The sequence below is a fragment of the Rhipicephalus microplus genome, chromosome 1 (genome assembly GCF_043290135.1).
Source record: "Rhipicephalus microplus isolate Deutch F79 chromosome 1, USDA_Rmic, whole genome shotgun sequence".
Classification (NCBI taxonomy): domain Eukaryota; kingdom Metazoa; phylum Arthropoda; class Arachnida; order Ixodida; family Ixodidae; genus Rhipicephalus; species Rhipicephalus microplus.
Genome location: NC_134700.1, coordinates 296,333,466 through 296,356,399, shown reverse-complemented (window position 1 = coordinate 296,356,399; position 22,934 = coordinate 296,333,466). Strand labels below are relative to the sequence as shown.

Genomic DNA, 22,934 nt, shown 5'->3' with positions numbered 1-22,934 from the left:
TAAATTAAGTCAGCAAGAGTGAGGGCAAGTCTGTGCCACAAAGCACACGTCAACAAAACAACATAATGCAACTTCGTTCCATGATGTGGGGCTAAAACAGAAGAGTTGCCACTTCTCACATTTGTTAAAGGATTTAGGCGGCTGCGTGCTTGTACTTCAGTTACGCAGCAGTAACAGTGTGGTCACCACTTAGCTTAACACGGCGACACATTTCTATCACAACGGCTCGAACGCGCTTAGCGGTGTTTGTGTGGTTAACTTTCTGCACAATGCTGCAGCATCGCAGATTGATCTTGAACCCTCTCTCTCTCTCTCTCTCTCTCTCTCTCTCTCTCTCTCTCTAGATTCCGAACTTCACCATGGCCCCAGGAGCGCAGCACCGCCTGCGACATGGGCTCACCGGATGCCGACAGCGTCCGTGCCATGTCCCTCTCGTCATCTGAGCCAGAGGACAGAGACCTCTCGGACCAAGACGAGGAAGAGTTCGAGGACACTAGTCCTCTGCTGGCTGCCGCCAAGGCCAACATACTGGCCGGAGACGACTACGGCTCGGGCTCGGAAAACTCTTCCACGGCGTCATCATCTTCAGACGAAGAAGAATCGTCTGAGGACAGTGGCCTCACGGAGATGAACGATGGAGCGCTTTTGAATGAGAGAATCGAGCCCAACAACAACTTCATCGACTCGGTATTTCTGGGAAGTGCGGACACTCGTTTCGTAGGCGGCCAGGACGATGAAGTGACCATGAACTTTGTCACGGCTGAACCCGTAACCGCGCTCATGGCCAACGTGCTGACGCTGAACGTGGGCTCGTCGCCCACATCCGGCGACTACAACGACTTCAGTCCCATGAGCGAAGGGAGCACGGCGTCCCTGGCCTCGTCGCTGACGTCGTCGTCCATGATCGGAATGGCGTCGATGACGTCCTCGACCATGTCCGTGGATTTAGTGAGCAACGCCAACGCCTTCAGGGACGTCGCCTGGACGTCCGAAGACAGCTTCGTGATGGACAAGGTGAAGAAAACGGACGCCAACGTGCGTGAACGTGCGGCCGTGGAGGAGTATGGGGACCTCAAGATGGTCAACGGCGGGGACCCGTTCGACCCGGAGGCGCTGACGCCGGATGCCGAAGAGTTCTCGAGAAGAAGCAGGAGGAAAGCGTACCGCGACGAGGGCGTCAGACTCCTGCCGGACGTGCTGCCTCCTCTGAAGATACTGGAGGAGTGCGAGAACGTGTTGAGCTCCGCGGCGGTGACGAAGGCCGAGATAGACCAGCAGAACGCATCTCGGCGTAAGCATCTCCTGGAAGGTGGCACCGATAAGCTTCCCTCTTACAGTGTAGCGCCGGACTTAGACGCCTCACTTCCGGAAGACGTGTCCAGGTAAGCCCTTAGTATCTACTACACCAAAAATGAGCTGCGCGTGTATTCAAAAACTTATAGTATACTGCACGTGAGAAGCGACTACTCATGGTACACGTGCGTCTGTTGAAGATATACCACGAGGTGGCTTTGCCATCGCGTAAATATATCTATTGATAAGTAGATCAATAGGCGGACAGTTCTATATTTCCGGAGGGGGCGAGGCGCCCGACTGGTTCCTCCACATCTCTCTCTCTCTACACACACACACACACACACACACAATATATATATATAAATATATATATATATATATATATATATATATATATATGGCATTATTGTCTGTTAGATCTCATTAATATTGTGCAAAACACGAAAAAACGAGCCCTTAAGTATACACTTGTTTCCCTTATTCATTAACGAGGGTCTCGTACTGGCAGACTTGGTGCCTTTAGGTTGTATACGGGGGACTATTGGTCAGCTGCCAGTTAGTAATAAGTTCACGTGCTACGTGACGCCAAACAGGCTCATAAGGAGTGTGTCACACTCGCCGCCATGGCTACTAGTGGCGCTGACTGACACTCCCACGTTTAAATTGACATAGATACCCAATAATGTGGCGGGGGGGAAATATGCCGTGGTAGCTCAGTGCTAGAGCATCGAAAGCGTTATTCGATGGTCGCAGGTTCCGATCCTTCCCACGGCAAGTTATTTTTTCACCCACTTTTCTTTCTTCTCATTTACATTACAATTGGCCTAATAACTTCCCCTATACCTTGCTTGGCATTATTGTCTGTTAGATCTCATTAATATTGTGCAAAACACGAAAAAAGGGTCCTTAAGTATACACTTGTTTCCCTTTTATATATATATATATACATATGTATATATATATATATATATATATATATATATTGGCTATATATATATTGGCTTTATATATATATATATATATATATATATATATATATATATATATATATATATATATATATATATGGTGTCCCACATAACTTGAGCCACGAATTTCAAGGTGAAAGGCACTTAAAAGGCAAATTGAACGAAACGCATACTCGCACTAGCCTGTAGGTACTTAGGTACTTAGGCTATTTTTTTATTCCTCCCCATGCTAATTCATTATTAATTCTTAATTACCTTTTTTTAATTATGGGCTGGGAACCCAAATTATGAACACTAAGATTTAGAGCTCTTTCAGACTATAGTGCGTCCAGTACGATACCTCTCGCGCTGTTTTTTCCTCGTTGTAAAGAAAGCCTGCGAGATGTGTAAAGAAGCCGTGTGACGGACCTCAAGCGCACTGCTATAGGGCTGCTATAGGCGTTTTATATATATTATCGGCACGACCAGGCTATCGAAACGTTGGCACCAGTGACACCCTGTGCTCCAAACATTTTTCATCTGCTCAAGCTTCCATCCTCCAAGCTTATCCCTTTGTTGTTGTTTCAACATTGCTCAATGTGTCTTGTACATATACAGTGTGTCCGTCCATGTTTGCTTATTTATCTTGCAGTTATCGAGCTCTATTCCATTGATTAGGGTTTTATTACATGGGCTGCACAAATGTGTCGTTCGTTTTTTAGTACGTTTCTATTATAACCGGCCAATGGCAAAGCGCTCGTTTTTTTTTTTTGTTTATTCACCCACGTTCGCAAAAGGCACGCAGTAATTCTTAAGGTTTACGTAAGAAAAAAAAAAGAATACCATCAAGTATAACTCTGGTTATATCGAAAGTGGTGGCACCCAGCCAATAAAGAAAAAAAAACACCCAGGAAACGTCAAGCTTTGTGAAATATAAGTTCAACGTAGTAACGATTCGTTTGTAAGTATAGCTTGCCCGCGGAACGTTGTTGCCACGGCAATAAGCGGCAGTCACATGCACGCGCATCCGCAGGTGGGCTCTACCGGAGAACGTGGCCAAAATTTTCGACAAGGCCGAGCTGACACGCGAGGCGACCACGTCTGCCGCGTCGCTGCTCAATTTCACCCCCGAGAAGGTGCGCCGTTCGCGGCTCTCGCTGGCGCCGACGGGACCAGCTGCGAGACACGCCGACGGCCGCCAGCAGACCTCGCGGTCCGCCGGTACGAGCTCGGTCGCGGAACGCCGTCGGGGCCGGGCGTCGTTGTCTCCCGAGCGGTGCGGCGACTTCGACGTGTACAACATCGAGACAAGCATGCCCACCATCGACTGGGAGGCCATGGAGAGGCACCTGAGCCGCGCCGCCAAGGAGGACGACTGGCTCGCTAGGGTGAGAACTCTACTCGTTCACTCTACTGCGTATTCATAAACGTGTGCACAAGAAATCCCCCCTGAACACCTAATGGGGTAGGGGTGGAAGAGTCATGTGCACACCTCTATTTAGTCGGACATGTCCCGTCATCACTGTAGTACCGTTATTGTGCAATGTTCAGGGTCAACTTAACGGTAACTCAACTTTGGAGTTATGGCGCGCGGTCGTTCAGTTTTCTTGCGACTGACTGCAGCGGGAAACAAGTCCCGTGCTCGCTGCTGTTAATGGCGCCCTTCCACTAAGAAGTTCGCACGGGGCAGTGGCGCCACTCAAATGGAACAGCTCGAATGGGACAGTAGCACGAATTAATTGCACGAAAAGGCCACCTATTATGAGCCTAAGCACAGTCTGGGACACTTCAAGAACGTTGTATACCTTAGTGAGCTAAAACGCTAAGCTCCCTACAGTGCGCCATCATCCAGGCGCATTTATGTAATAAGGGCGGCTGGGCGCATTGTTTAAAAGAAGCAATATCATACTTGATTAAATTTATTCCACAGTATAGAAGTTTAAAACGTCTCCGAATGACGATAATGTGCAAGATTCACTACGGTCACTTAACAAAACTAGCTACTAAAACTTGGAAAATAACGGGAAGGTGGATTAGTTGGTTGGGGTTCATAAATTGTATGGGGCAGCGTCACGACGAATACACGAAGGAGAAACGACACGACAAGTGAGTTGGTTGTATATTAGGGTGATCACATATCGGTAGTGAAATGCATCCCCGATGCTATGCTCGTTTGATCAATACAAATAACTGCATCCCGTACAGTGTATGATTTACGTTAAATGGTATGCACGCATGATCTTCTTGGAACACTTGATTTTGAGAAATTCAGCAGTTTTGCCCAGAGGACGAAATATCTAACGCGTATACGCTTAAACTTCTTCAATGTTATTTCTTGGTTTGTTTTGTACCTATAAAGTGAAGCGAGGCTTAGGTAAAAATTAACCCTAAAGCTTCGCCTTTAGGAGTTGAACGCGATAGCGACGGCCTGTTCGTAGTGCGCACTTCAAACGCTTAGTGCATGAAACCTTTTGGAATCTCGTAAGCACACTTGCTTGGTACCCACTATAGGGCATTAATATTAAAAATATTAGGGTAGTAGTCCGGCATTCGCTATGCTAATTTTCGTCATTCTTCTGAGAAGCATGGTATCCGCTAAACTATTGCAAGGAATTTTGTGCCAATTGTTCATGCAGTGGCTGACGACGATGAGGAATTGTAGCTGAAGTGGGTATGCGCCACAGTTAACAGGGAAACAAGAACACGCTTTTGTAATGGGTTGGAGCATTGGACGACCCACTGGTTACGCTATATATTCGCATTGTGTGACGACTGGTTGTTCGTTCGCTGTTTTAAAACGCTTTATAGGTCGTATTAACGCGATTTCTTTCCCGACATCGAGCCTGCCTAAGGCAAGTTTGCCAACAAGTCATAAGCACCGGCGTTGCTCAGTGGCAGTCTACTGGGCTGGCACCCAGGGGACCCGGGTTCAAGCTCCACTGTGTCATTGGTGCTAGTTTTTTTTTTCTAATTTGGCGCGATGTGGTTACAGACACCGGCGGCGGCAGCGGCAGCGGTGGAAAACTACGGCACTGCTTGAGACCCGAGTTGTGATCTCATAACAGCTGTCGCTGTAAAAGAAATCGCTCGTATCTTTGTCCCACCGCGGTGGTCTAGTGGCTAAAGTACTCGGCTGCTGGCCCGCAGGTCGCGGGATCGAATCCCGGCTGCGGCGGCTGCTTCTTCGATAGAGGCGAAAATGCTTTAGGCCCATGTGCTCAGATTTGAGAGCGCGTTAAAGAACCCCAGGTGGTCGAAATTTTCGGAGCCCTTCACTACGGCGTCTCTCATAATCGCATGGTGGTTTTGGGACGTTAAGCCTCACATATCAATCATCAATAAATATTTATCGCTGTATTTTTATTGCACTGAAAAGGTCGTGAAGAGTGGACATTCGCCGTCTATTTACGATCACATAAGACGGCTAGAAGTGTTCTGTTTGCGGTCATGCTATGCCAAACGTCCCAGCCATTTTGGCGAGTATATAAAATCCATTTGAAAAGAAAAATTGTGCTGAATTACTGAATTGAAAACAGTGATACGGTAGAATGTTTCGAGAGAAAAATATTTTTTGTCACGTGGCTGCCGTTTCCCGAAATTTTGTTTGGGGTTTGTTTGTGCAAAACTTTATTTACAAAGTACTGCTCTTGCTTTCTATTCCAAATTCAATCTACATGCTGGGTAGATGTTCTTGTGTAAAGTGTTTGAAGCTCAGTAATATTAGTGCAATCTTTCTGGCACATACGCCTCCAACAATTTAGCCGAAATGTGGTATTTTTTGTATGGTTTCTTTTGCTATAATTTACTTTGTATGAATATCTGAGCATTGAATACTTACTCTACAGAAGGTATATTTTGAAGGGAAAATATTTTGAGCCCTCTCAAGCTGCTAAACTTCACGAGAAAAATTCACACATTTCGCAAAATTGTGATTTCTGTCCGCATTAAGACGCAATTTGCACCGTGTGGTGGTCCAATAAATAATGACCTTTATTCTTTTAATTGAAAGCATATAGCAGTTCTTTTTATATGGGAAATTCTCTTATTAAGTTTTTGTTTTAAGGAAGAAAATAGTTTTCGAACTTTCCCATTGACGGCAATGGAGAATTGCAAGGCGACAGCTGTCGTATCACTAAATGGGAAGTTAGGCGCAAATAGGAAAGTTCAAAAATTATTTTCATTCTTAAAACAAAAATTGTAATAATAAGATTTGCCATACAAAAAAAATTGGTTATTTGCTTTTGATTAAGGTATGAAAGTGATTTTTGTTGTACCATCACATGGTGCAAATTGCGTCTCATTAATGGACAGAACTGGCGATTTCTGATAAATATGCGAATTTTTTTTCGTAAAATTTGGCAGCTTGACAGGTCTCAAAATATTTTTCCTCAAAATATATATTCTGTGGAGTAAGTACTTACAACTTAGATATTCATACAAAGTGCAGTATTGCAATTGAAAAAATGCAAACATCACACATTTTGGTTGTAGGCGTGTGTGCCAGTAAAATTGTATTATTAGTACCGATCGTAAAACACTTTGCACAAGCACATTTACCTAACCCGTAGACCAAATTTGGCATAGAAAGAAGGAGCGGTACTTTGAAAATAATTTTTTCCACAAACAACATCCAAATGAGATTCCAGGAAGTTCAGAAGGCAGCCACGTGACCAATGTTTTTTTTTTCTCTTTTCGAAATATTCTACCGCCTCACTGTTTTCAATACCGTAAATCAGCGTGATGCTGTTGTGTTTTCTAATACATTTGAGATGGTCGCCAAAATGGCTGGGACGTTTGCCGTGGAATGACCCTTTGGCGATAATTGTTATACGATAGTTGCTTGGTCAGATTACATTTACAATTTATACTCACTTCCGCTTGAGATGGACAACGTTTAGTTTTCAACAATAAAGTGCCTACACTTTGAACATATCCATCTCTACAAAACGTACCCGAGGTCCTAGCGCAGCGCATTCCGTAGAGAACAAATCTGCAGGAACAGAAATATTGTTTTATAAACTTGGGATTGGAAGGCTACTCAGAGGGCACGTCTTCTGAAGCCGACACCGTAACTCTCTTGATTATTGCAGTGCACCTCAAGTGTTCATCTACGCTCAGGCGCTTAGAGTCCTCGGGAGGCCTCTCATCCCAAGCTCTGATCGAGACCAGTTTGTTTCAGTTAGCCGACGAACTGGTCAAACACATCTACATTATATGACGGACGGCCGTAGTTGTTGTACGACACAGGAGACAAAAAAAAAAGGGGGGGGGGGGGGATTTCTCGCGACCAGCCCACTTCGTCCCACGTGAATGCATAAATGAAAAGTGTCGTCAGTCATTTTTCATTCATGAGCCGTCATGCATAAAACATGCCGGACTATACAGTAATTTCCAAAGACGGGACAATCGCAAAGACCGGTCGCCCTGACATCACCCGAAAGGACGCTCCAACCCGTCATCATGCGTACACAGTCCGAAGACAAACATCGGCGGTGAAGATTCTCGGCGGGAAATTTGCGACGGAGCTCTCTCTTGTGTCCGGCCGCATCTTTTCGCCCATCACTTTCCCCTGCGGGGGCGTGATATTTTTATGGCCCTCTATCGGTCGTTCGGGCGGTCCCTTCTCAGCGTCGTCCGCAAACGGATGTGTGTACGCCGCCAGGACCCGCCTATCTTATCGGTCGCGCTAGCCTCTCGGGACACAATCACAGCGCGGCTGCGGAAGTTCTGTTGCTTTCGGCAGTGCGCCATTCGTGTGCATGGCAGCACAAGAACGCTTCTCAGTTCCGAACGGAGGCCGCGCGGTGTTGCATTGTCGCCGACTTTTATGTCCCGGAGTCCCGTGGGGCGGCGGCATTGCATCGTTCGACTGGTGCTGTCCGACCGTGAGGCTCTTTATATAGAAAGGACTGGCGAGCATACAACGTGCTCGCTTGCTTATCGCCGGTTATTTCGTGTTCGCACACCTTCTGACTACGTGCTGAAAAGCGGCGCCCATTCCCATTGATCCGAGGAGGTCACAAACGAGTGGATGAGATGACGAGCTACAGCGATAACAGTCCGTCTACACTCATCGCGAGATGTCCGAAGCGAGAGATACGTTGGTAAACAGCAGGCGTTATAGTAAGAGCCGCAGCACACTCACAGCAAAAGCTAGTAGAGTGGCCTTTCAGAGCCTTTCTAAACACTCATCGGGTAACTGCTACAAGCACATTTGTTTGATGCCCACTAAGGCATTAATATTAAAAATTTTAGGGTTGTAGGCCGCCATCCGCTATGCTGTTTTTCGTCATTCTTCTGAGAAGCGTGGTATCCGCTAAGCTATTGCGAGGAATTTCGTGCCAATAGTTCATGCAGTGGCTGACGATGATGAGGAATTATGGGTGAAGTGGGTATGCGCCACAGTTAATAGCTGAACAAGAACAAGCTTTTTGTAATGGGTTGGAGCATTGAACTACCCACTCGTTACGCTATTCGCATTGTGCGGTGACTGGTTGCTCTTGCGTTATTTTAAAACGCTTTATAAGTCGTATTGACGCGATTGCTTTCCCGACATCAAGCATACCTAAGGCAAGTTTGCCAACAAATCTCAAGCACCGGTGTGGCTAAGTGGTAGAATACTACAGGCTAGCACCCAGTGGACCCGTGTTCCAGCCGCACTGTGTCATTGGTAAAGCTTTCTTTTTTAATTTTGTGCAATGTGGTTACGAAAACCGGCGGTGGCGGCGGACAACTACGGCGCCGCGCGTGACCCGAGTTGTGATCTATCTCATAACAGCTTACGCTGTAATGATTGGGGATTTAACCTCCCAAATCCACCATATGATTATGAGAGACGCCGTTGTGGAGGGCTCCAGAAATTTCGACCACCTGGGGTTCTTTAACGTGCACCCAACTCTGAGCACATGGCTTTACAGCATGTTTGCCTCCAACGAAAATGCAGCCGCCGCAGCCGGGATTCGATCCTGTGACCTGCGGGTCAGCGGCCGAGTAGCTTAGCCACTAGACCACTGTGGCGGGTGTAAGCAGCAGGCAGGCTAACGATGTTTTGGCTCGGTTGGCTATTCTGCTTGAGAGTTGGTGGAAATGGGGAAGAAGGCAGCTACGAAAAATGAAGACTAAGGAAAAGAACAAGAAGCACAAAGAAAGAATCTTAGAAGTGGTGGCTAACATGTCTGTCGAAACTTCGACACTGAAGGAAAAGCTTTCTTTTCTCCTTCCCGCCAATATTCCTTCGTAATCTACTGACCCGAAATAAAAATTAATGCATGTATAGGATCGTTCTATGTCCTTGGTTGCACTAGACATTCGACTTAACGAAAATTTGTGAACGACTATTTTGTGTGCCAGGTAATGAAGAACCAGCCTAACATTTACAGGAGTTTCAATAAAGATTATTATCTTTGTTTATAATAAAATTACGTGTAGCTCTTGAGTGCGTTCTTAATGGGGCAAGTTATGCCTTGAAGGCAACCAGAATCTCTCTATTTTATTACAAGCGAGAACAGTAAGTAGCTTCTTTAGACATCGTAGGTAGGTAAAATTTTTAGATCTCATTCATGAAGCCCAACTTGCCCTCACTCGGACTTTTTTCTTTTTTATTATGGCGTCATAGACTTGTCCTTTAGGCATAATATTTTACGCAAACTCGCCAAAATATTACTCAGTTAGACTCTCACGGCTCTACCCGAGTTTGAGGGTGTCGACTCACGAGGTCCTTACAGTAGCTTGCTATTAACTGTTTCGTCCAAAGTGTCAGTGCTTTGTAACCCCAGTAGGAATTTTTCGAATAGAGCCCTAAACGTGTGGCCCCCCCCAAAGCTTTCTGCGTACGCTATAGCATTTGGTCAAGCCGGAGATAAGAGTATTCGACTAGGTTTTCATTCCTATCGATTGCGTCTTGCGTTTCCAGCGCCACCACGTGTTAAAAAAAGAAGATACAAAAATTCAGGTAAAACCTACCGTCCAGTAATACCAAATTCCTTCAAGTGGCGCCTTGTCGTGTCCTAATGCAAAAACAAGAAGCGTTTCAAAGTCAAAAATCAACTTTTTTTAAATAACCACGCCTGCTTTTATCAGCCACGTTTATCAGCTTTTATCAGCCCATAGCATGCAGATAATCATCACTTCAGTGCGTAATGCCATGAGTGCTTGTTGCAATAATTTTTGATGCAGGCTTTGGGTCAGCAATTTTGACAATTCAGGAATCAGCACAATTCTAACTGCCTCCATAGTGGCATAAAAATGAACGATTTCCTCGTCCTTTTTACCCTCACGAGAAGATCTGTGGCATCTAATCCACATTTGGCGCTGTTCTTTCATTAGCCTTCTTTTTAGACCTAGGGCTACAAGCGTGTATTCTATGCCCTTAATCTGGCACAGGAATTTGTCATCCATAATTCAATAACTTGCTCTCTGTAGTGTACAAGCTATTTACAAAGGTAATTGCTAACGGAGTAAAGAAAACATTAGAATTCAATCAACCAAAGGAACAAGCAGGATTTCGAACAGGCTACTCAACAATCGACCACATTCATACTATCAATCAGGTAATAGAGAAATGCTCAGAATATAACCAACCACTATACATAGCGTTCATAGATTACGAGAAGGCGTTTGATTCAGTAGAAATATCAGCCGTCATGCAGACACTGTGGAATCAGGGCGTCGATGAAGTAAATATCAACATCCTGGAAGAAATCTACAAGGGATCAACTGCTACCATAGTGCTTCATAAAGAAAGCAACAGAACACCAATCAAGAAGGGTGTAAGGCAGGGGGACACAATCTCCCCAATGCTATTTACCGCGTGCTTACAGGAGGTTTTCAGAAGCCTAGAATGGGAACAGTTAGGGATAAGAGTTAATGGAGAGTACCTTAGTAACCTGCGCTTCGCCGATGACATTGCATTGCTGAGTAACTCAGGGGATGAATTGCAACTCATGATTACGGAGTTAGACAAGGAGAGCAGAAAGGTGGGTTTTAAAATGAATCTGCAGAAAACGAAAGTAATGTACAACAACCTCGGAAAAGAGCAGCGCTTCGAGATAGGTAACAGTGCACTTCAAGTTGTAAAAGACTATGTCTACTTAGGGCAGGTAACAACCGTGGAGCCGAACCACGAGATTGAAGCAACTAGAAGAATAAGAATGGGGTGGAGCACATTTCGCAAGCACTCTCAAATTATGACAGGTAGATTCCCACTATCCCTCAAGAGGAAGGTATATAACAGCTGTATCTTGCCGGTACTCAGCTACGGAGCAGAAACTTGGAGACTTACAAAGAGGGTTCAGCTTAAGTTGAGGACGACACAGCGAGCAATGGAAAGAAAAATGGTAGGTGTAACCTTAAGAGACAAGAAGAAAGCAGAGTGGATTAGGGAACAAACGGGGGTTAAGGATATCATAGTTGAAATCAAGAAGAGGAAATGGACATGGGCTGGGCATGTAGCGCGTAGACAGGATAACCGCTGGTCATTAAGGGTAACTGACTGGATTCCCAGAGAAGGCAAGCGGGTTAGGGGGAGACAGAAGGTTAGGTGGGCAGATGAGATTAAGAAGTTCGCGGGTATAAATTGGCAGCAGCAAGCACAGGACCGGGATAACTGGCGGAACATGGGAGAGGCCTTTGTCCTGTACTGGACTTAGTCAGGCTGATGATGATGATGATGATGATGATGATGAGGAGGAGGAGGAGGAGGAGGAGGATGAATAATTCAATAACTTCAATTCATTGTAATTAATGACAGATGTGATAAGTCGTCCAGTTTTGGAGAGTTACGGGCCTGCAATAGGCACTGGCTAGCACGTATGACAGCACTTTTTTTGATTAATTGCTTTAGAGTTTGCTTTAAGAATAAGCGCCCGGCATATTTCTACAACCAAGCCCATCTTCTGGCAATAAGTGGAACGCCATTGGCGGTTATTGATTGTGGGATTTACAAACGTAACCCATGTCTAAATACCCATTTAACACATGCATGCAAGTACGAGTGCTCGAATGACACCAACGCGCGCGGACGCCGTCTACGCTGCACCAGGCATGGTTTATGCTAGGGCTACCGTAAGTAGCTCCCACAGTCATGTACACTCACTCTATTCTGTTATAATGCCGAACGTCATCGCATATGTAAGCAATGCACGAAAACAGCGAACAGAAGCGAGGAAAAACAACGCAGCGCGATGGCCGCAATAACGCGTGTCGTTGGAAGTCTGCTATGTAGAACTTTCCCCGCTACCCGCGAGGAGTGTCCTAAATAATTTGAATGAACACCGCGTACGTGCTGTCAGCGTCGCGCCATATAAGTACCTCAAACTGTATTGTCTTTAAGCCAACAAAAGCCATTTTATACTGTGCGGTTCTGTACAATGTTTTTTTTTTCTTTTCTTCTTTAACGTTTTTACCTGCAGAAGCACGTTGCACACTCGAGCATTGATAGAAATGTTATGACAGCGCAGCCTAAAGTGCATCCTAAAACGATATCAAGCACTTTCAGCAGTGCAGAGACAATGTGCGATTAGCAACTAATCGCCCTTGATAAGTGGCCTCATCACTTATTTTTTGTGTGATGCAGGCGCTCACACAAACGTGCATAGCAGTGTTAACTCGTTAAGTGACATCTTTAATTGGGTGTCTGCAATCATTTTAGTAACGTCTGTAACAGCCCAGCGAACGCATGCTACAGCGGCTGGCAGCCTACTTCCGCAGAGCTGCTGCAGACCCCCAGCTGGCGCTGTGTAATTACTACCTACGATAACAGTACACTCACCGTTCATAGACGCACGCTGTCTGTGTCTGCAGTTCTATTAAATATAATAATCTGAGCGTAACTTCGAACACGGAGCCATGCGGGACAACCACCGAATATGCACATGTTTGCTCGAACTCGGAGCTACCAAGACCCGCGATCAACGCAGCGCATTCCAAAGACGGATAAGACAGAGAGAGAGAAGGAGGAGGCACTGGCGCCACAGCTGTGGACACAACCCTCCCCCGGCTATCGTGGCCGTCGCCGGAGCAACCCTGGCAGGGCTGAGCGGGAAACCCGCCAAGATGACGCCGAAAGGCAAAGACGGCTTCGACACGGAAGGCAATCCAAAGGCGCTTCAAGAGAGTTCTATGAGTCCTTGTAAATGGCAACTCTATTTCCCACCAGTTGCGCAGCGGCGTGGGTTAAGTGGTAGCCTCGCGTTCTTTGAGCATTTTCACGGAATGCTACTCCAGTCGGCGAACATTAGTCAAGCAAAACTTATAGAAAACAGAGTGCAACCTGGAACTGTCAGTCGGTCGGTCGGTCGGCCGGTCGGTCAAGAACTTTATTGAATGGTCCTGAGGAGTTTAAGCCACCAGGGTGTCCACAAGGGACATTCTAACAGCCGCTACTGTATACTACGTGACGCCCGAGTCGGGGCGAGAACGTTCCGCCAGTTCTTGGGCCCTCTGGACTGCCTTTTGTTGGTTTCTGGGACTGGGGCTCCTGAGTGCCTCCTCACGGTTGGACTCGCTGGTGAGAGGTCCTGGGGCTCCTGAGTGCCTCCTCCCTGTCGGACTCACTAGTGAGAGGTCCTCGAGGTAACGTAGGACATTGCCAGAGCATGTGTTCGAGGGAACAGTACACTTCTGAGCAGTCTCGGCATTTTGAATCTATGTCTGAGTTGTAACGGCTGAGATCGGCCCCGTGATGGGTACGATCTCGTTCGTAGCATGCGAAAAGCTACCTCTTGCGCGCGTTCGAGCTTTGCATGTGGTAAAGGGCATTGGCTTCTATCGTTTCGGTAGTGGGAGGTAATTTCATGAAAGGTGGGCATACGATCATTAAACTGTACTTCTGGGCCCAGCTCTTCGGTGGCTGATTGAAGTCGCGGCGGGTCGGTTCTCGCGCTCGATCATGAGTCATTTCGTTTAGGTTGGGTTGCTGTATACGTGGACCTCTTTGCCCATGTGGCCAGGAAACCAAGAGAGGTAGTGCAAGCCCATGCATTTGCGTGTTTGTAGAATGTGGGCTGCTTCTCGAGCGATGTTTCCGCTTTCGTAAGCCCGAATGGCGGCACGAGAGTCTGTGAAGACATATATAGGTGTTTGAGGGGTCGACCATCGCTAAAACTATAGCAACCTGCTCGGCTATGGCGCTCGTTGCTAGCCTAACCGAGGCGGCTGAGCGTAGGGCTCCGTTGTCATCTACTACCGCTAGTGCGAAGGTGGAGGATTTATTGTATTGCGCCGCATCGACGAAGATGGTAGAGTTGCGATTCGCAGCGGTACGGTTGAGAATCGCGTGAGCGCGGGCCAGGCGTCTGCCTTTGTTGTGTTGCGGGTGAACATTTTGCGGAAATGGGTTTGACATGTAGGTAGCGCGGACAGCTCTGGGGACGGGTATACTGCGCGTTCAAGGTAGGGATGTGGGGACATGCCAGCACAACATTTATTTCGTCCTCGGTGGGCTTAGCGAGAGAGCGTCGCTACACGTTGAGGAATTTCTTCTCGCATTGTCCGTGTCTGGCAATCCGTATATGGTTGCCGAACTGAGCTAAGTACGTGTAGCAAAGGCAGCGCACGTTCTTGTTAAATGCTGATAATAATATTAACCATGGTTGTGCAGAACCGAAGTTACAGCTTTCCGTGTGACTCGGTCATAACCCACGTCCTCGACCGTGGCAGTGCCACAGCTTAGCTCATCAGCTACCACGGCAAGTGTGTAAGCGAAGATGAGGCACGAGAATGTGCAGCTGTTTTCCATGTCATGAATTCCCGTGTACAGTGCGTTCTCGACCGTGGCAGTGCCACAGCGTAGCTCATCAGCTACCACGGCAAGTGTGTAAGCGAAGATGAGGCACGAGAATGTGCAGCTGTTTTCCATGTCATGAATTCCCGTGTACAGTGCGTTGCCCACCGCCCTTCCTTAAGCCGCCTCTCATGTAGACGCCCAGTGTGAACAGCTGTGGGACGTTAAACACTATGAAGCAGAACCCACACACACACACATGAAATACACGGGCGCACACATGCATGGGCTGATACACACGCACACACATACACGCGTACACACATACGGCCGCACACAAACGCGCGCGTGAACGCACACATGCATGGGCGTACCCACAGGCACGCTTACACAAGCACGGGCTACACATACACGCGCGCGCACACATGCATGTGTGAACACACAATCGCGCTTGCACACGAACACATCCGTGGGCTCACGCACACAAATACACATACTCAAGCGCACATTATGTGTGTGTAATCGCCATAGCAAACATGTAGCATGTAACCAACGCTAAGGAAAGCTTTCGCAACTTGGATTGCAGTTAATTGCAATTACGGACAAAAGGCAATTTGCCTCTGCTGGAATTCTGCTTCCTTTGGAGAGCACCTTCATTCGTACTAAGTCGAATAGGCCGTCATTTTGTGCAAGATCCACGCATTCGTACAGTAGCTACGCTGCTCGGCCGCTCATCCGAAGGTCACTCGTGGGTTCGATGCCGGCCGTGACAGCCGCATTAGTATGGAGGCGAAATGGTAAAAGCTCATGCACCGTGCGATAGATATCAGCGCATGTTAAAGAATACCAAAAGGTCAAAACCTCTGGAGCTCTGCACTACGGCGTTCGTGATAATCATATCGTGGTTTTGGGACGTAAAACCCCAGCGCAGGGAGGAGAGAGAGCCAACGGCGAGAGGAGCGGTGACGCACTGCACCTACCCTCTCCTACACTCTCTCGCACCACATGCTCCAGGGTATAGGAATGAGGATAAGCGCGCGCGCCCACGCCTGTTGCTACGGCAGAGGGCGGTGGCTGGATCCCGACGGACGCCTGACTTAGCCCGACTCTGAAATACAAATGCATTCGCATTTAAAATTTTTACTGTGTATGGCGCTGTCGGGCGTTGCAATTCAGCGACGATGGTTGGTGGCTGCAACCCCTCTTGCCAATGGCGTAGCCAAAGGGAGGTTGCAAATTCAAGCCCTCTCGAAATTTTTAAAGTTTGCTTGCTTATGTATACTCGCACACATACAAACGTACGCACGAAAATACATAAAGTATGATTGAACCGCTTCCCCCTTCCCGAAAAAAATTATGGCTACGCCCTTGCCTCTTGACACCCCCAACCACAGGATTTTTACATTTTGTACGCTGTGCGGGTACGTGTTTAAATAACCTTACCGCGGATTCCAAGAAATTTTGCATGCATGCACGCATAAACACACGCCCCCCCCCCCCCCCCCACACTTCCAGCCCTACACACATGTACGTACATATAAGCACCAACCGTGGTGCAAGAATAACTTATTCTTACACCGTGCCCAAACCCAAGATTTTAAAGCCAATAGTTTTTCTTGGGGAACTTCGGCGCAAAAATTTTGGTCTGTCTGTCTGTACTTTTGTCTGTCGGCCCACTCTTAACGGAACCGGGTACATGAAATGGCCGACCCCATCCACAGTGCCCACCAATGTTGCTCAAAATTTAGCGTTCATACTTGTGCAAATGTCAATAAGTGATTATTGCGCAAAGCTGGGGCATCATAACAGCACATATATTCTGCATGTGTATCTTTTACTGGAATAAGCATACATAATTTTAAGGACCGTTGCGCTTATCACGCTGCGCTGACCACGCAACGCTTGCACAAAAAGGTGAGTGTTTCCAACGCTTTGCTAAAACGCGATGGTGGTGGCACCTACCCGTCGCGCGTTCCACACCTTATCACCTCTGAGACGGGCGCGCACACCCGTCTCAGAGCCACGCGCTTCGTTTTCCCAGAACACTGCCAGATGGCGCCCATGTCTCACGTGTGACGTGCATTGATGCGCTCGTTCTCCTCCGTTGCACGCTCGAGGCACTCTAACGCAGCACCTCCAAAATACAATTCACCGATTTTCTTGCGCCGAACATCAAATAAATTGTTAACTCTCTCCACATGCAAGACTATCGTCTTTCGACGACATTTGCAGATTACATGCAGACACGGGGCCAATTTTTTACATGGCGTACGTTGTGCGGTATGCTTAGACCACTCGACCATGGATCCCCAGGAATTTTACAAGTGTACACGCACGCATGCAACCACACGCGAGTGTTTGATGACACCCCCCTTTCCGCTCCCTACCTCGTAGAAACATTTCTGAATTCACCCCTGCTGCTCGCTAATTACTGTAGACAGAAACCCCAGCAGATATAATAATTAAAGCCAGCCGAGCCTTACCCGGAGCAGGCGTACGTGTTTGTGGCTTTCGGCATACCATGGGCTCACCTCATACAGAAGCGGCCTTGGCAGTTCAAATGTTTGCAGACACGACGAGGATACATGCAGTCTTTCCCCACGTTGCCTGTGCCACGTGTTGGGTTGCCGCGCTCCCTGTCACCACCCCACTTGACTGCTGGGCGAAAAAATGGGAAATGAAACACAGCTGGTGGCTCAGAATTTCTCAACTGCAAGCAGCGGGCGCTAGAGTCGGGTGTTGCGGTCCTTCTGAGCGAGACTTGGTGCCATTCCGAGCGCGTTCTTTCATCAAGAGCGCGCGTCGTCGTCCAATTGAAGGGTCCGCAGTTTTGTGTTTGGCCGTCTTGGAGAGAAGCCAAGGCTACGCTGCTGTTGCTGCTGCAGCAGCGACGACTAAGGGGCGGAGATATGTGTTTGGGGGATGCGGGGGGTGAAACCCCCAGCCGGGCGCTGAGCGAGAGGAGTGGAGCATTTGCGATCGCTGCTAACTTTCAACGCGCACAGCAGCAGCCTTCCCTCTCCGGACTGTGCCTTCTCCCAAGTGATTCACGTCCGTCGAGTGTTTCCTTCCAGGGCTGCTGCATGGCGGCGAGCGCACTGGGTTTCAACGTTTGCCGCTGATCAGTCAAGCCGTCGTCGGAAAAACTTGGCTCCGGTGCGCGCGTTTGTTGCAGACTCCGTTCCCGTTCGTTTGTCTGCAGCACCAGTATGCGAGTGCCAAGCCGTCTCGTTCTGTCTGTTTGTGTTCCTGCTTCGCCTGTGAAAGCTGTACAGTGCTTGTGCCTGGATGAAACAGTACGGATGTGACGCTGCGTCTGGGGAGGCGTGGTGAAGGCCGACGTGCTCTCAATTTCCGGCACACTTGCAATCCGTTGGGGCGCGAGGCTTCGATCCAGGTCTGTCTTCAGTGCATACGGAGATGTGGGTGCTCTGCGGCGGCTGCAGCTCAACCAAACAGCTACATTATTGTTGAATCCGATGACTGTTCTTCAAAGCGAGTGACAAGAGACCGCAAGGAAATGAAGATTCGCAGAACCATTACGCCAATGAAAAATTGTAACTTCTTAAAAGTCGCTTTTTGTTAATCGTCCCGCTTTCAAGCGCCTTTTGTACATTATCCTAGGCTTCTTGGCCTGAATTGGATGAGCTTCCCACCTACAAGATAACGAAAATCTTGAGAAGATGTCATTGTTGCGGACTGCGTTGTGTTTAGCAGCACTGCGTGAATGACGCCGATAACACACTACCGGCCGCCAGCCAGAAATCCGGAGTATCAACCTGGAACGTGTATGAGATTGTAACTCCTCGGCTGCCGAGCCTTCTTGGGAAGCCTGACTCAACAGGATGTCAATACCTGCCCACAAGCTGTCGCTGCAGCACGCGCGCTAAGGGTGAGCCGTCTGTTGACGTGCATCCCGTGTGACACATGGCCGTTTTTTGCTCGGAGAAGCTGTCGCAGCGCTCCGGCCGACAGCGATAAGGAATCGGCGTTCCGTTTCCACGAGTTCTCTGTCCGCGTTGGCAAGTGTCTCCGAGGCATACACATTCGCTCGCCATGGGATTCGGACCGCGTGCGGAGACAGCGACGATGACCTCCCAAGACCCCGTGCCCTTGATCTCAGTGGAAAGCAGCCAAGAGGACTCGCGAAGAAAGGATTCGCCTCCGAGACCCAAAAGAGCTCCGCAGGAACTGCGTGGACTTCTGAGTGATGTCGTGTATGTGTCCTCGATGTACCAAATCTGTTTCGCTGACGTTGAGGGCCACTCATCAGAGGAGGAAGATGTAGAAGGGCTAGAGGAGGTGAGTGGTGCATGATTGCTCAGCTAACGCGGTCACCAAAAGAGTGGCTACTTGGACTGGTTAGTATTGCATTTTTAAAAGAAATATACTTTCTTAGTGCGCAGGGAACGTTTTCAGAAGGAAGATAGAGCCGAGAGTTAGAACAGAGCGCACACTTACAACCAATTTTATTGCACAGTTGGCGGGAATATATATACATTCAAGAGGGTGACGAGATCACACACACATAATAAAATGAGAAATGGTGGCGCATGCGCCAGACCACCTTATTCCAACCTTGAAATGACAACCTAACTGAGAAGATATATACTCGTATTCATTATCCGACAGATTGACTTGTCCTTTCATCTGTGTATTATCTCCTCGCCCTCGTGAATGTATATATATATTCACACCATCTGTGCAATAAAATTGGTTGTAAGTGTGCGCTCTGTCCTATCTCTCGGCTCTATCTTACTTCTGAAAACGTTCCCTGCGCACTAAGAAAGTATATTTCTTTCGAAAACGCGGTCACGTCAAGTGGTTCCGATAACGTGTAAAAAAACAAAAACAAAAGAAAGTGGGTACGTCCCGCACAAATGTTCTGTAAAGTCGCACTGTAACACTTGCCTTGAAATATTTAGACATTATAGAGCTTGCACTGATGTTTACCTGTCAAATGTATGAGGCAAATAAAAAATACGTTTACTGTGAATTAATGAATGAAAACATGCATGCTGCAAATAGACGCTGCAGTTTCAGATGCAGTCCGAGCAAGATAAGACTTTGTATGCAGGCCCGGGCCTCGACCTCTTACTTTATAATGTTTGACCAGTAACTATGTCTCAAGCATAAGCCAACATGATTAAAAATAATTACGCGAAACTAGCTTGTTAAATGCCATAATTTAGAATGTACATAAGCATTGATAACACAAAGCGAACGTAGCTTTCTGAAGCGAACTGAGGCCAAAATATATACGGAATGCATTGCAGTATCGAAAATAATTTTCAAGTGCTCCAGTTTACGTTACAAAGACGTCGAAATGTAAGTGCAGCATTTGATACTGAATTGTAAAGTTGGTCATTACATAAATCATGCGTCAGATACCCTAGCTGTTAAAGAAAATGCCACTTCATATTAAGGTCGAGCTATGTCTTTCCACTGTTATATATTCGCTACTGTCATTGTAGGCATAACTTAATTGGGAAAACAATTATTCATTCTTGCTATTACGTTGCACGTAACAGTTGTACGGAAGGAGCAGTACGCCGCTCGCAGCTAATGTGCACATTAATTTTAGTTCGTCATTGTTTGTTAAGTATACTTCTTTGTCGCCAAGTCGTACTTTCAGTTAGTTACACTGAAAAACATAACGTAGATGAACGCATATGTGAGAATAATACCAATCGAAGACATGTTGTCTTAGTTGAAAAAGATGGATGATGCTCGATGACCCTGAAGAGGACGCGCTGCCCTAAAGTTACGCGGCCTTGGCATGTGATGCTATTATATTCTGCGTTAAAATAGATATACTTTACTTTTGCATAATGCTGTTTTATTTTTGTAATGTAGCGTAAAGAATGCGGCTGGCAGAATTCGCTGACATACTGCTCGCAATGTATCAAGATACACGATTTCAAATCTCGCGGCATTTACGCTTTCTTCGAGTCTTTGCAAAGCGATCGACAGATGGCGCGATATCTTACGCCACATTACGCCATTCCTGTTCATGCGCGGGGTCGTTCCTGCAAGTTTCTTTTGTTCGCGGACAACTCAAAAATAACTTTCGCTTCACGCTTGCGGTGCGTGCGTTTGAAGTATCGAGACCGCTCTTGAGATGCGTAACGTTGTGCGCGAGCACGCTGTTTGTAAGCTGTGTGCACTGACTGTATCGGTTGTGTCGTGCGATGCGCCGAAGGATCACCAAGACGTTCCATCAGGAGAAACGCCCGTGTAGAACGACCTCAAGTTGACGCCCACTTGTCAAAAATAGTGACCTTTTGACCCACCACCCTGTCTTCGGTATCTGTGTTTCTGTGATACTCTGTTCGACTCACATCATCGAGCTCTCTCTCCCAACTGACTGGTAGAAATGCATCGAAATGTCTGGCGAGCGACGGGAGTTCGTGCGAATGCCTGATCCCACGCATCAATCCGGTGGCGTCTTGTTTCAACACCCCCTCGCCTTTTGGTCGCGTACGGGCGTGCGTCTGGTTGAGATCCAAGTTTTGCTGCTTGGATCGGAAACCTTTAGTTCTTTTTATATACTGTAGTCGGCGCTTTTCAGCGGCGAGAAAAATCAAGCGATGAAGAGCGTGTTTGGTGGCGTTTGGAACAAGATCGAATCCGGCAGGTCATTTCTGCCGGCGAGCTTACGATACGATGTGATACGGCAGCAGGACTTCGGTGGCGTTAGCTTAAGTTCGAGAAGCCTCGAGGCGGAACCCCCGTCTACGTCCGCTTATTCCGACGAGGAGGACTCTTTGGAGGAGCAGTGGCAAGAGCCGTCACGGACGGAAGCAAATCGCAACGAAGAAGACTGGAATTTCTTCGACAATATCGTGCAGCTACTCGGTGATGCCGACTCCATCGAGGTAACCGGAAAGCACTAGCATGCAAAGCAGCTTTAATTATGGAAGAAACCCTTGCGCGTCTGAAGGAGGTTTTGCTCTCCGACGAGATTTTGTGCTTTTGCTCGCGCTTCCTCGCCGGCATGCTTTTCTGTTTCTTTTTTTTTGCTTGAACAATTAAAGGACGTGGTAAATGTATGATTTCATACGTATTTTGGAATTTGCCGATTGTTAAAATTTAGTTGTCGCGCATACAGAGCTGCAGTTGCTTCTCAAATATTGAGAGGTGATTCTTCTAATGCCTTGCGATAGCGATTCAGACCAGAGAGACTCTCATAAATGCCTGTAATATATCTCACTGTAACTGTAGTTTTGATGGCTCAATAGCCTGTGCTGTCAGTGCTGATTCATGTTTCGCATTGCACAGTAAGACCAAACGCTTAGTAACTGCTTCAGTAAAGCGCTGCTTAAATATAAAAAAAAACACCAATGAGTGTATTTCACATAATAAAAGTGCACAACCTACAAGGAGTCATGCCATCCTTTTGCATTACCAAATTTACTGTTCTTTAGAATTTAATCAGAGCTCTTACATGCGCCAAACACAACAGTAGGGTGGGTAAAAGACCATGGTCTCATTACTTTACGAGTGCCGCTTCTGTTATATTTCTCATATGTAGAAGTGAACATGGAAGTCACCTCAAGCCATCAGCTCCAATACTTCTGTAGAAGAATTTTTCAATGGAAATTTATGTAAATGGGCGCCAATTTATACCATCTTATTTTGCCACCTCCACAAGTGTGTTTGGAAATATTTATTTTACCACTCGGCAATATGTTGCACTGTGCAGCAACATGTTAGATGAAAAAGGATTCTGATTATGTGTATTCAAGGAAGCACATTATATGTGGATACAGTTTTAGAAGTCTGTGACAGTTTCTTCCCAAAGGCAGATGCAAACAAGTGAGCACCAATGGGCGTGCACTCCCGGCTGATGTCATGAGTCAGATGGCCCTGAGCCCACCTTTAAAGAAAAGTTGCCGAATCCACGAGTGGACTTTTTTTTTTTTGTCGCAGAGGCGATCGGTTGCTGTGCTTCAGTCAGCTATGAGACT

The 22,934-nt window shown here is 47.1% G+C and overlaps 1 protein-coding gene across 3 annotated transcripts in view; it reads left to right on the top strand.

The window, feature by feature from the left end:
* The window catches only part of Schip1 (Schwannomin interacting protein 1), a 181,001-nt gene that overhangs the window by 126,359 nt on the left and 31,708 nt on the right, over window positions 1–22,934 (top strand). For all 3 annotated transcript variants that reach the window (XM_075865322.1, XM_037412208.2, XM_037412207.2), the window contains 2 exons: window positions 345–1,382; window positions 3,277–3,631. In XM_075865322.1, coding sequence (XP_075721437.1) covers window positions 345–1,382; window positions 3,277–3,631 — 1,393 coding nt within the window. The remainder of the gene's footprint in view (window positions 1–344; window positions 1,383–3,276; window positions 3,632–22,934) is intronic.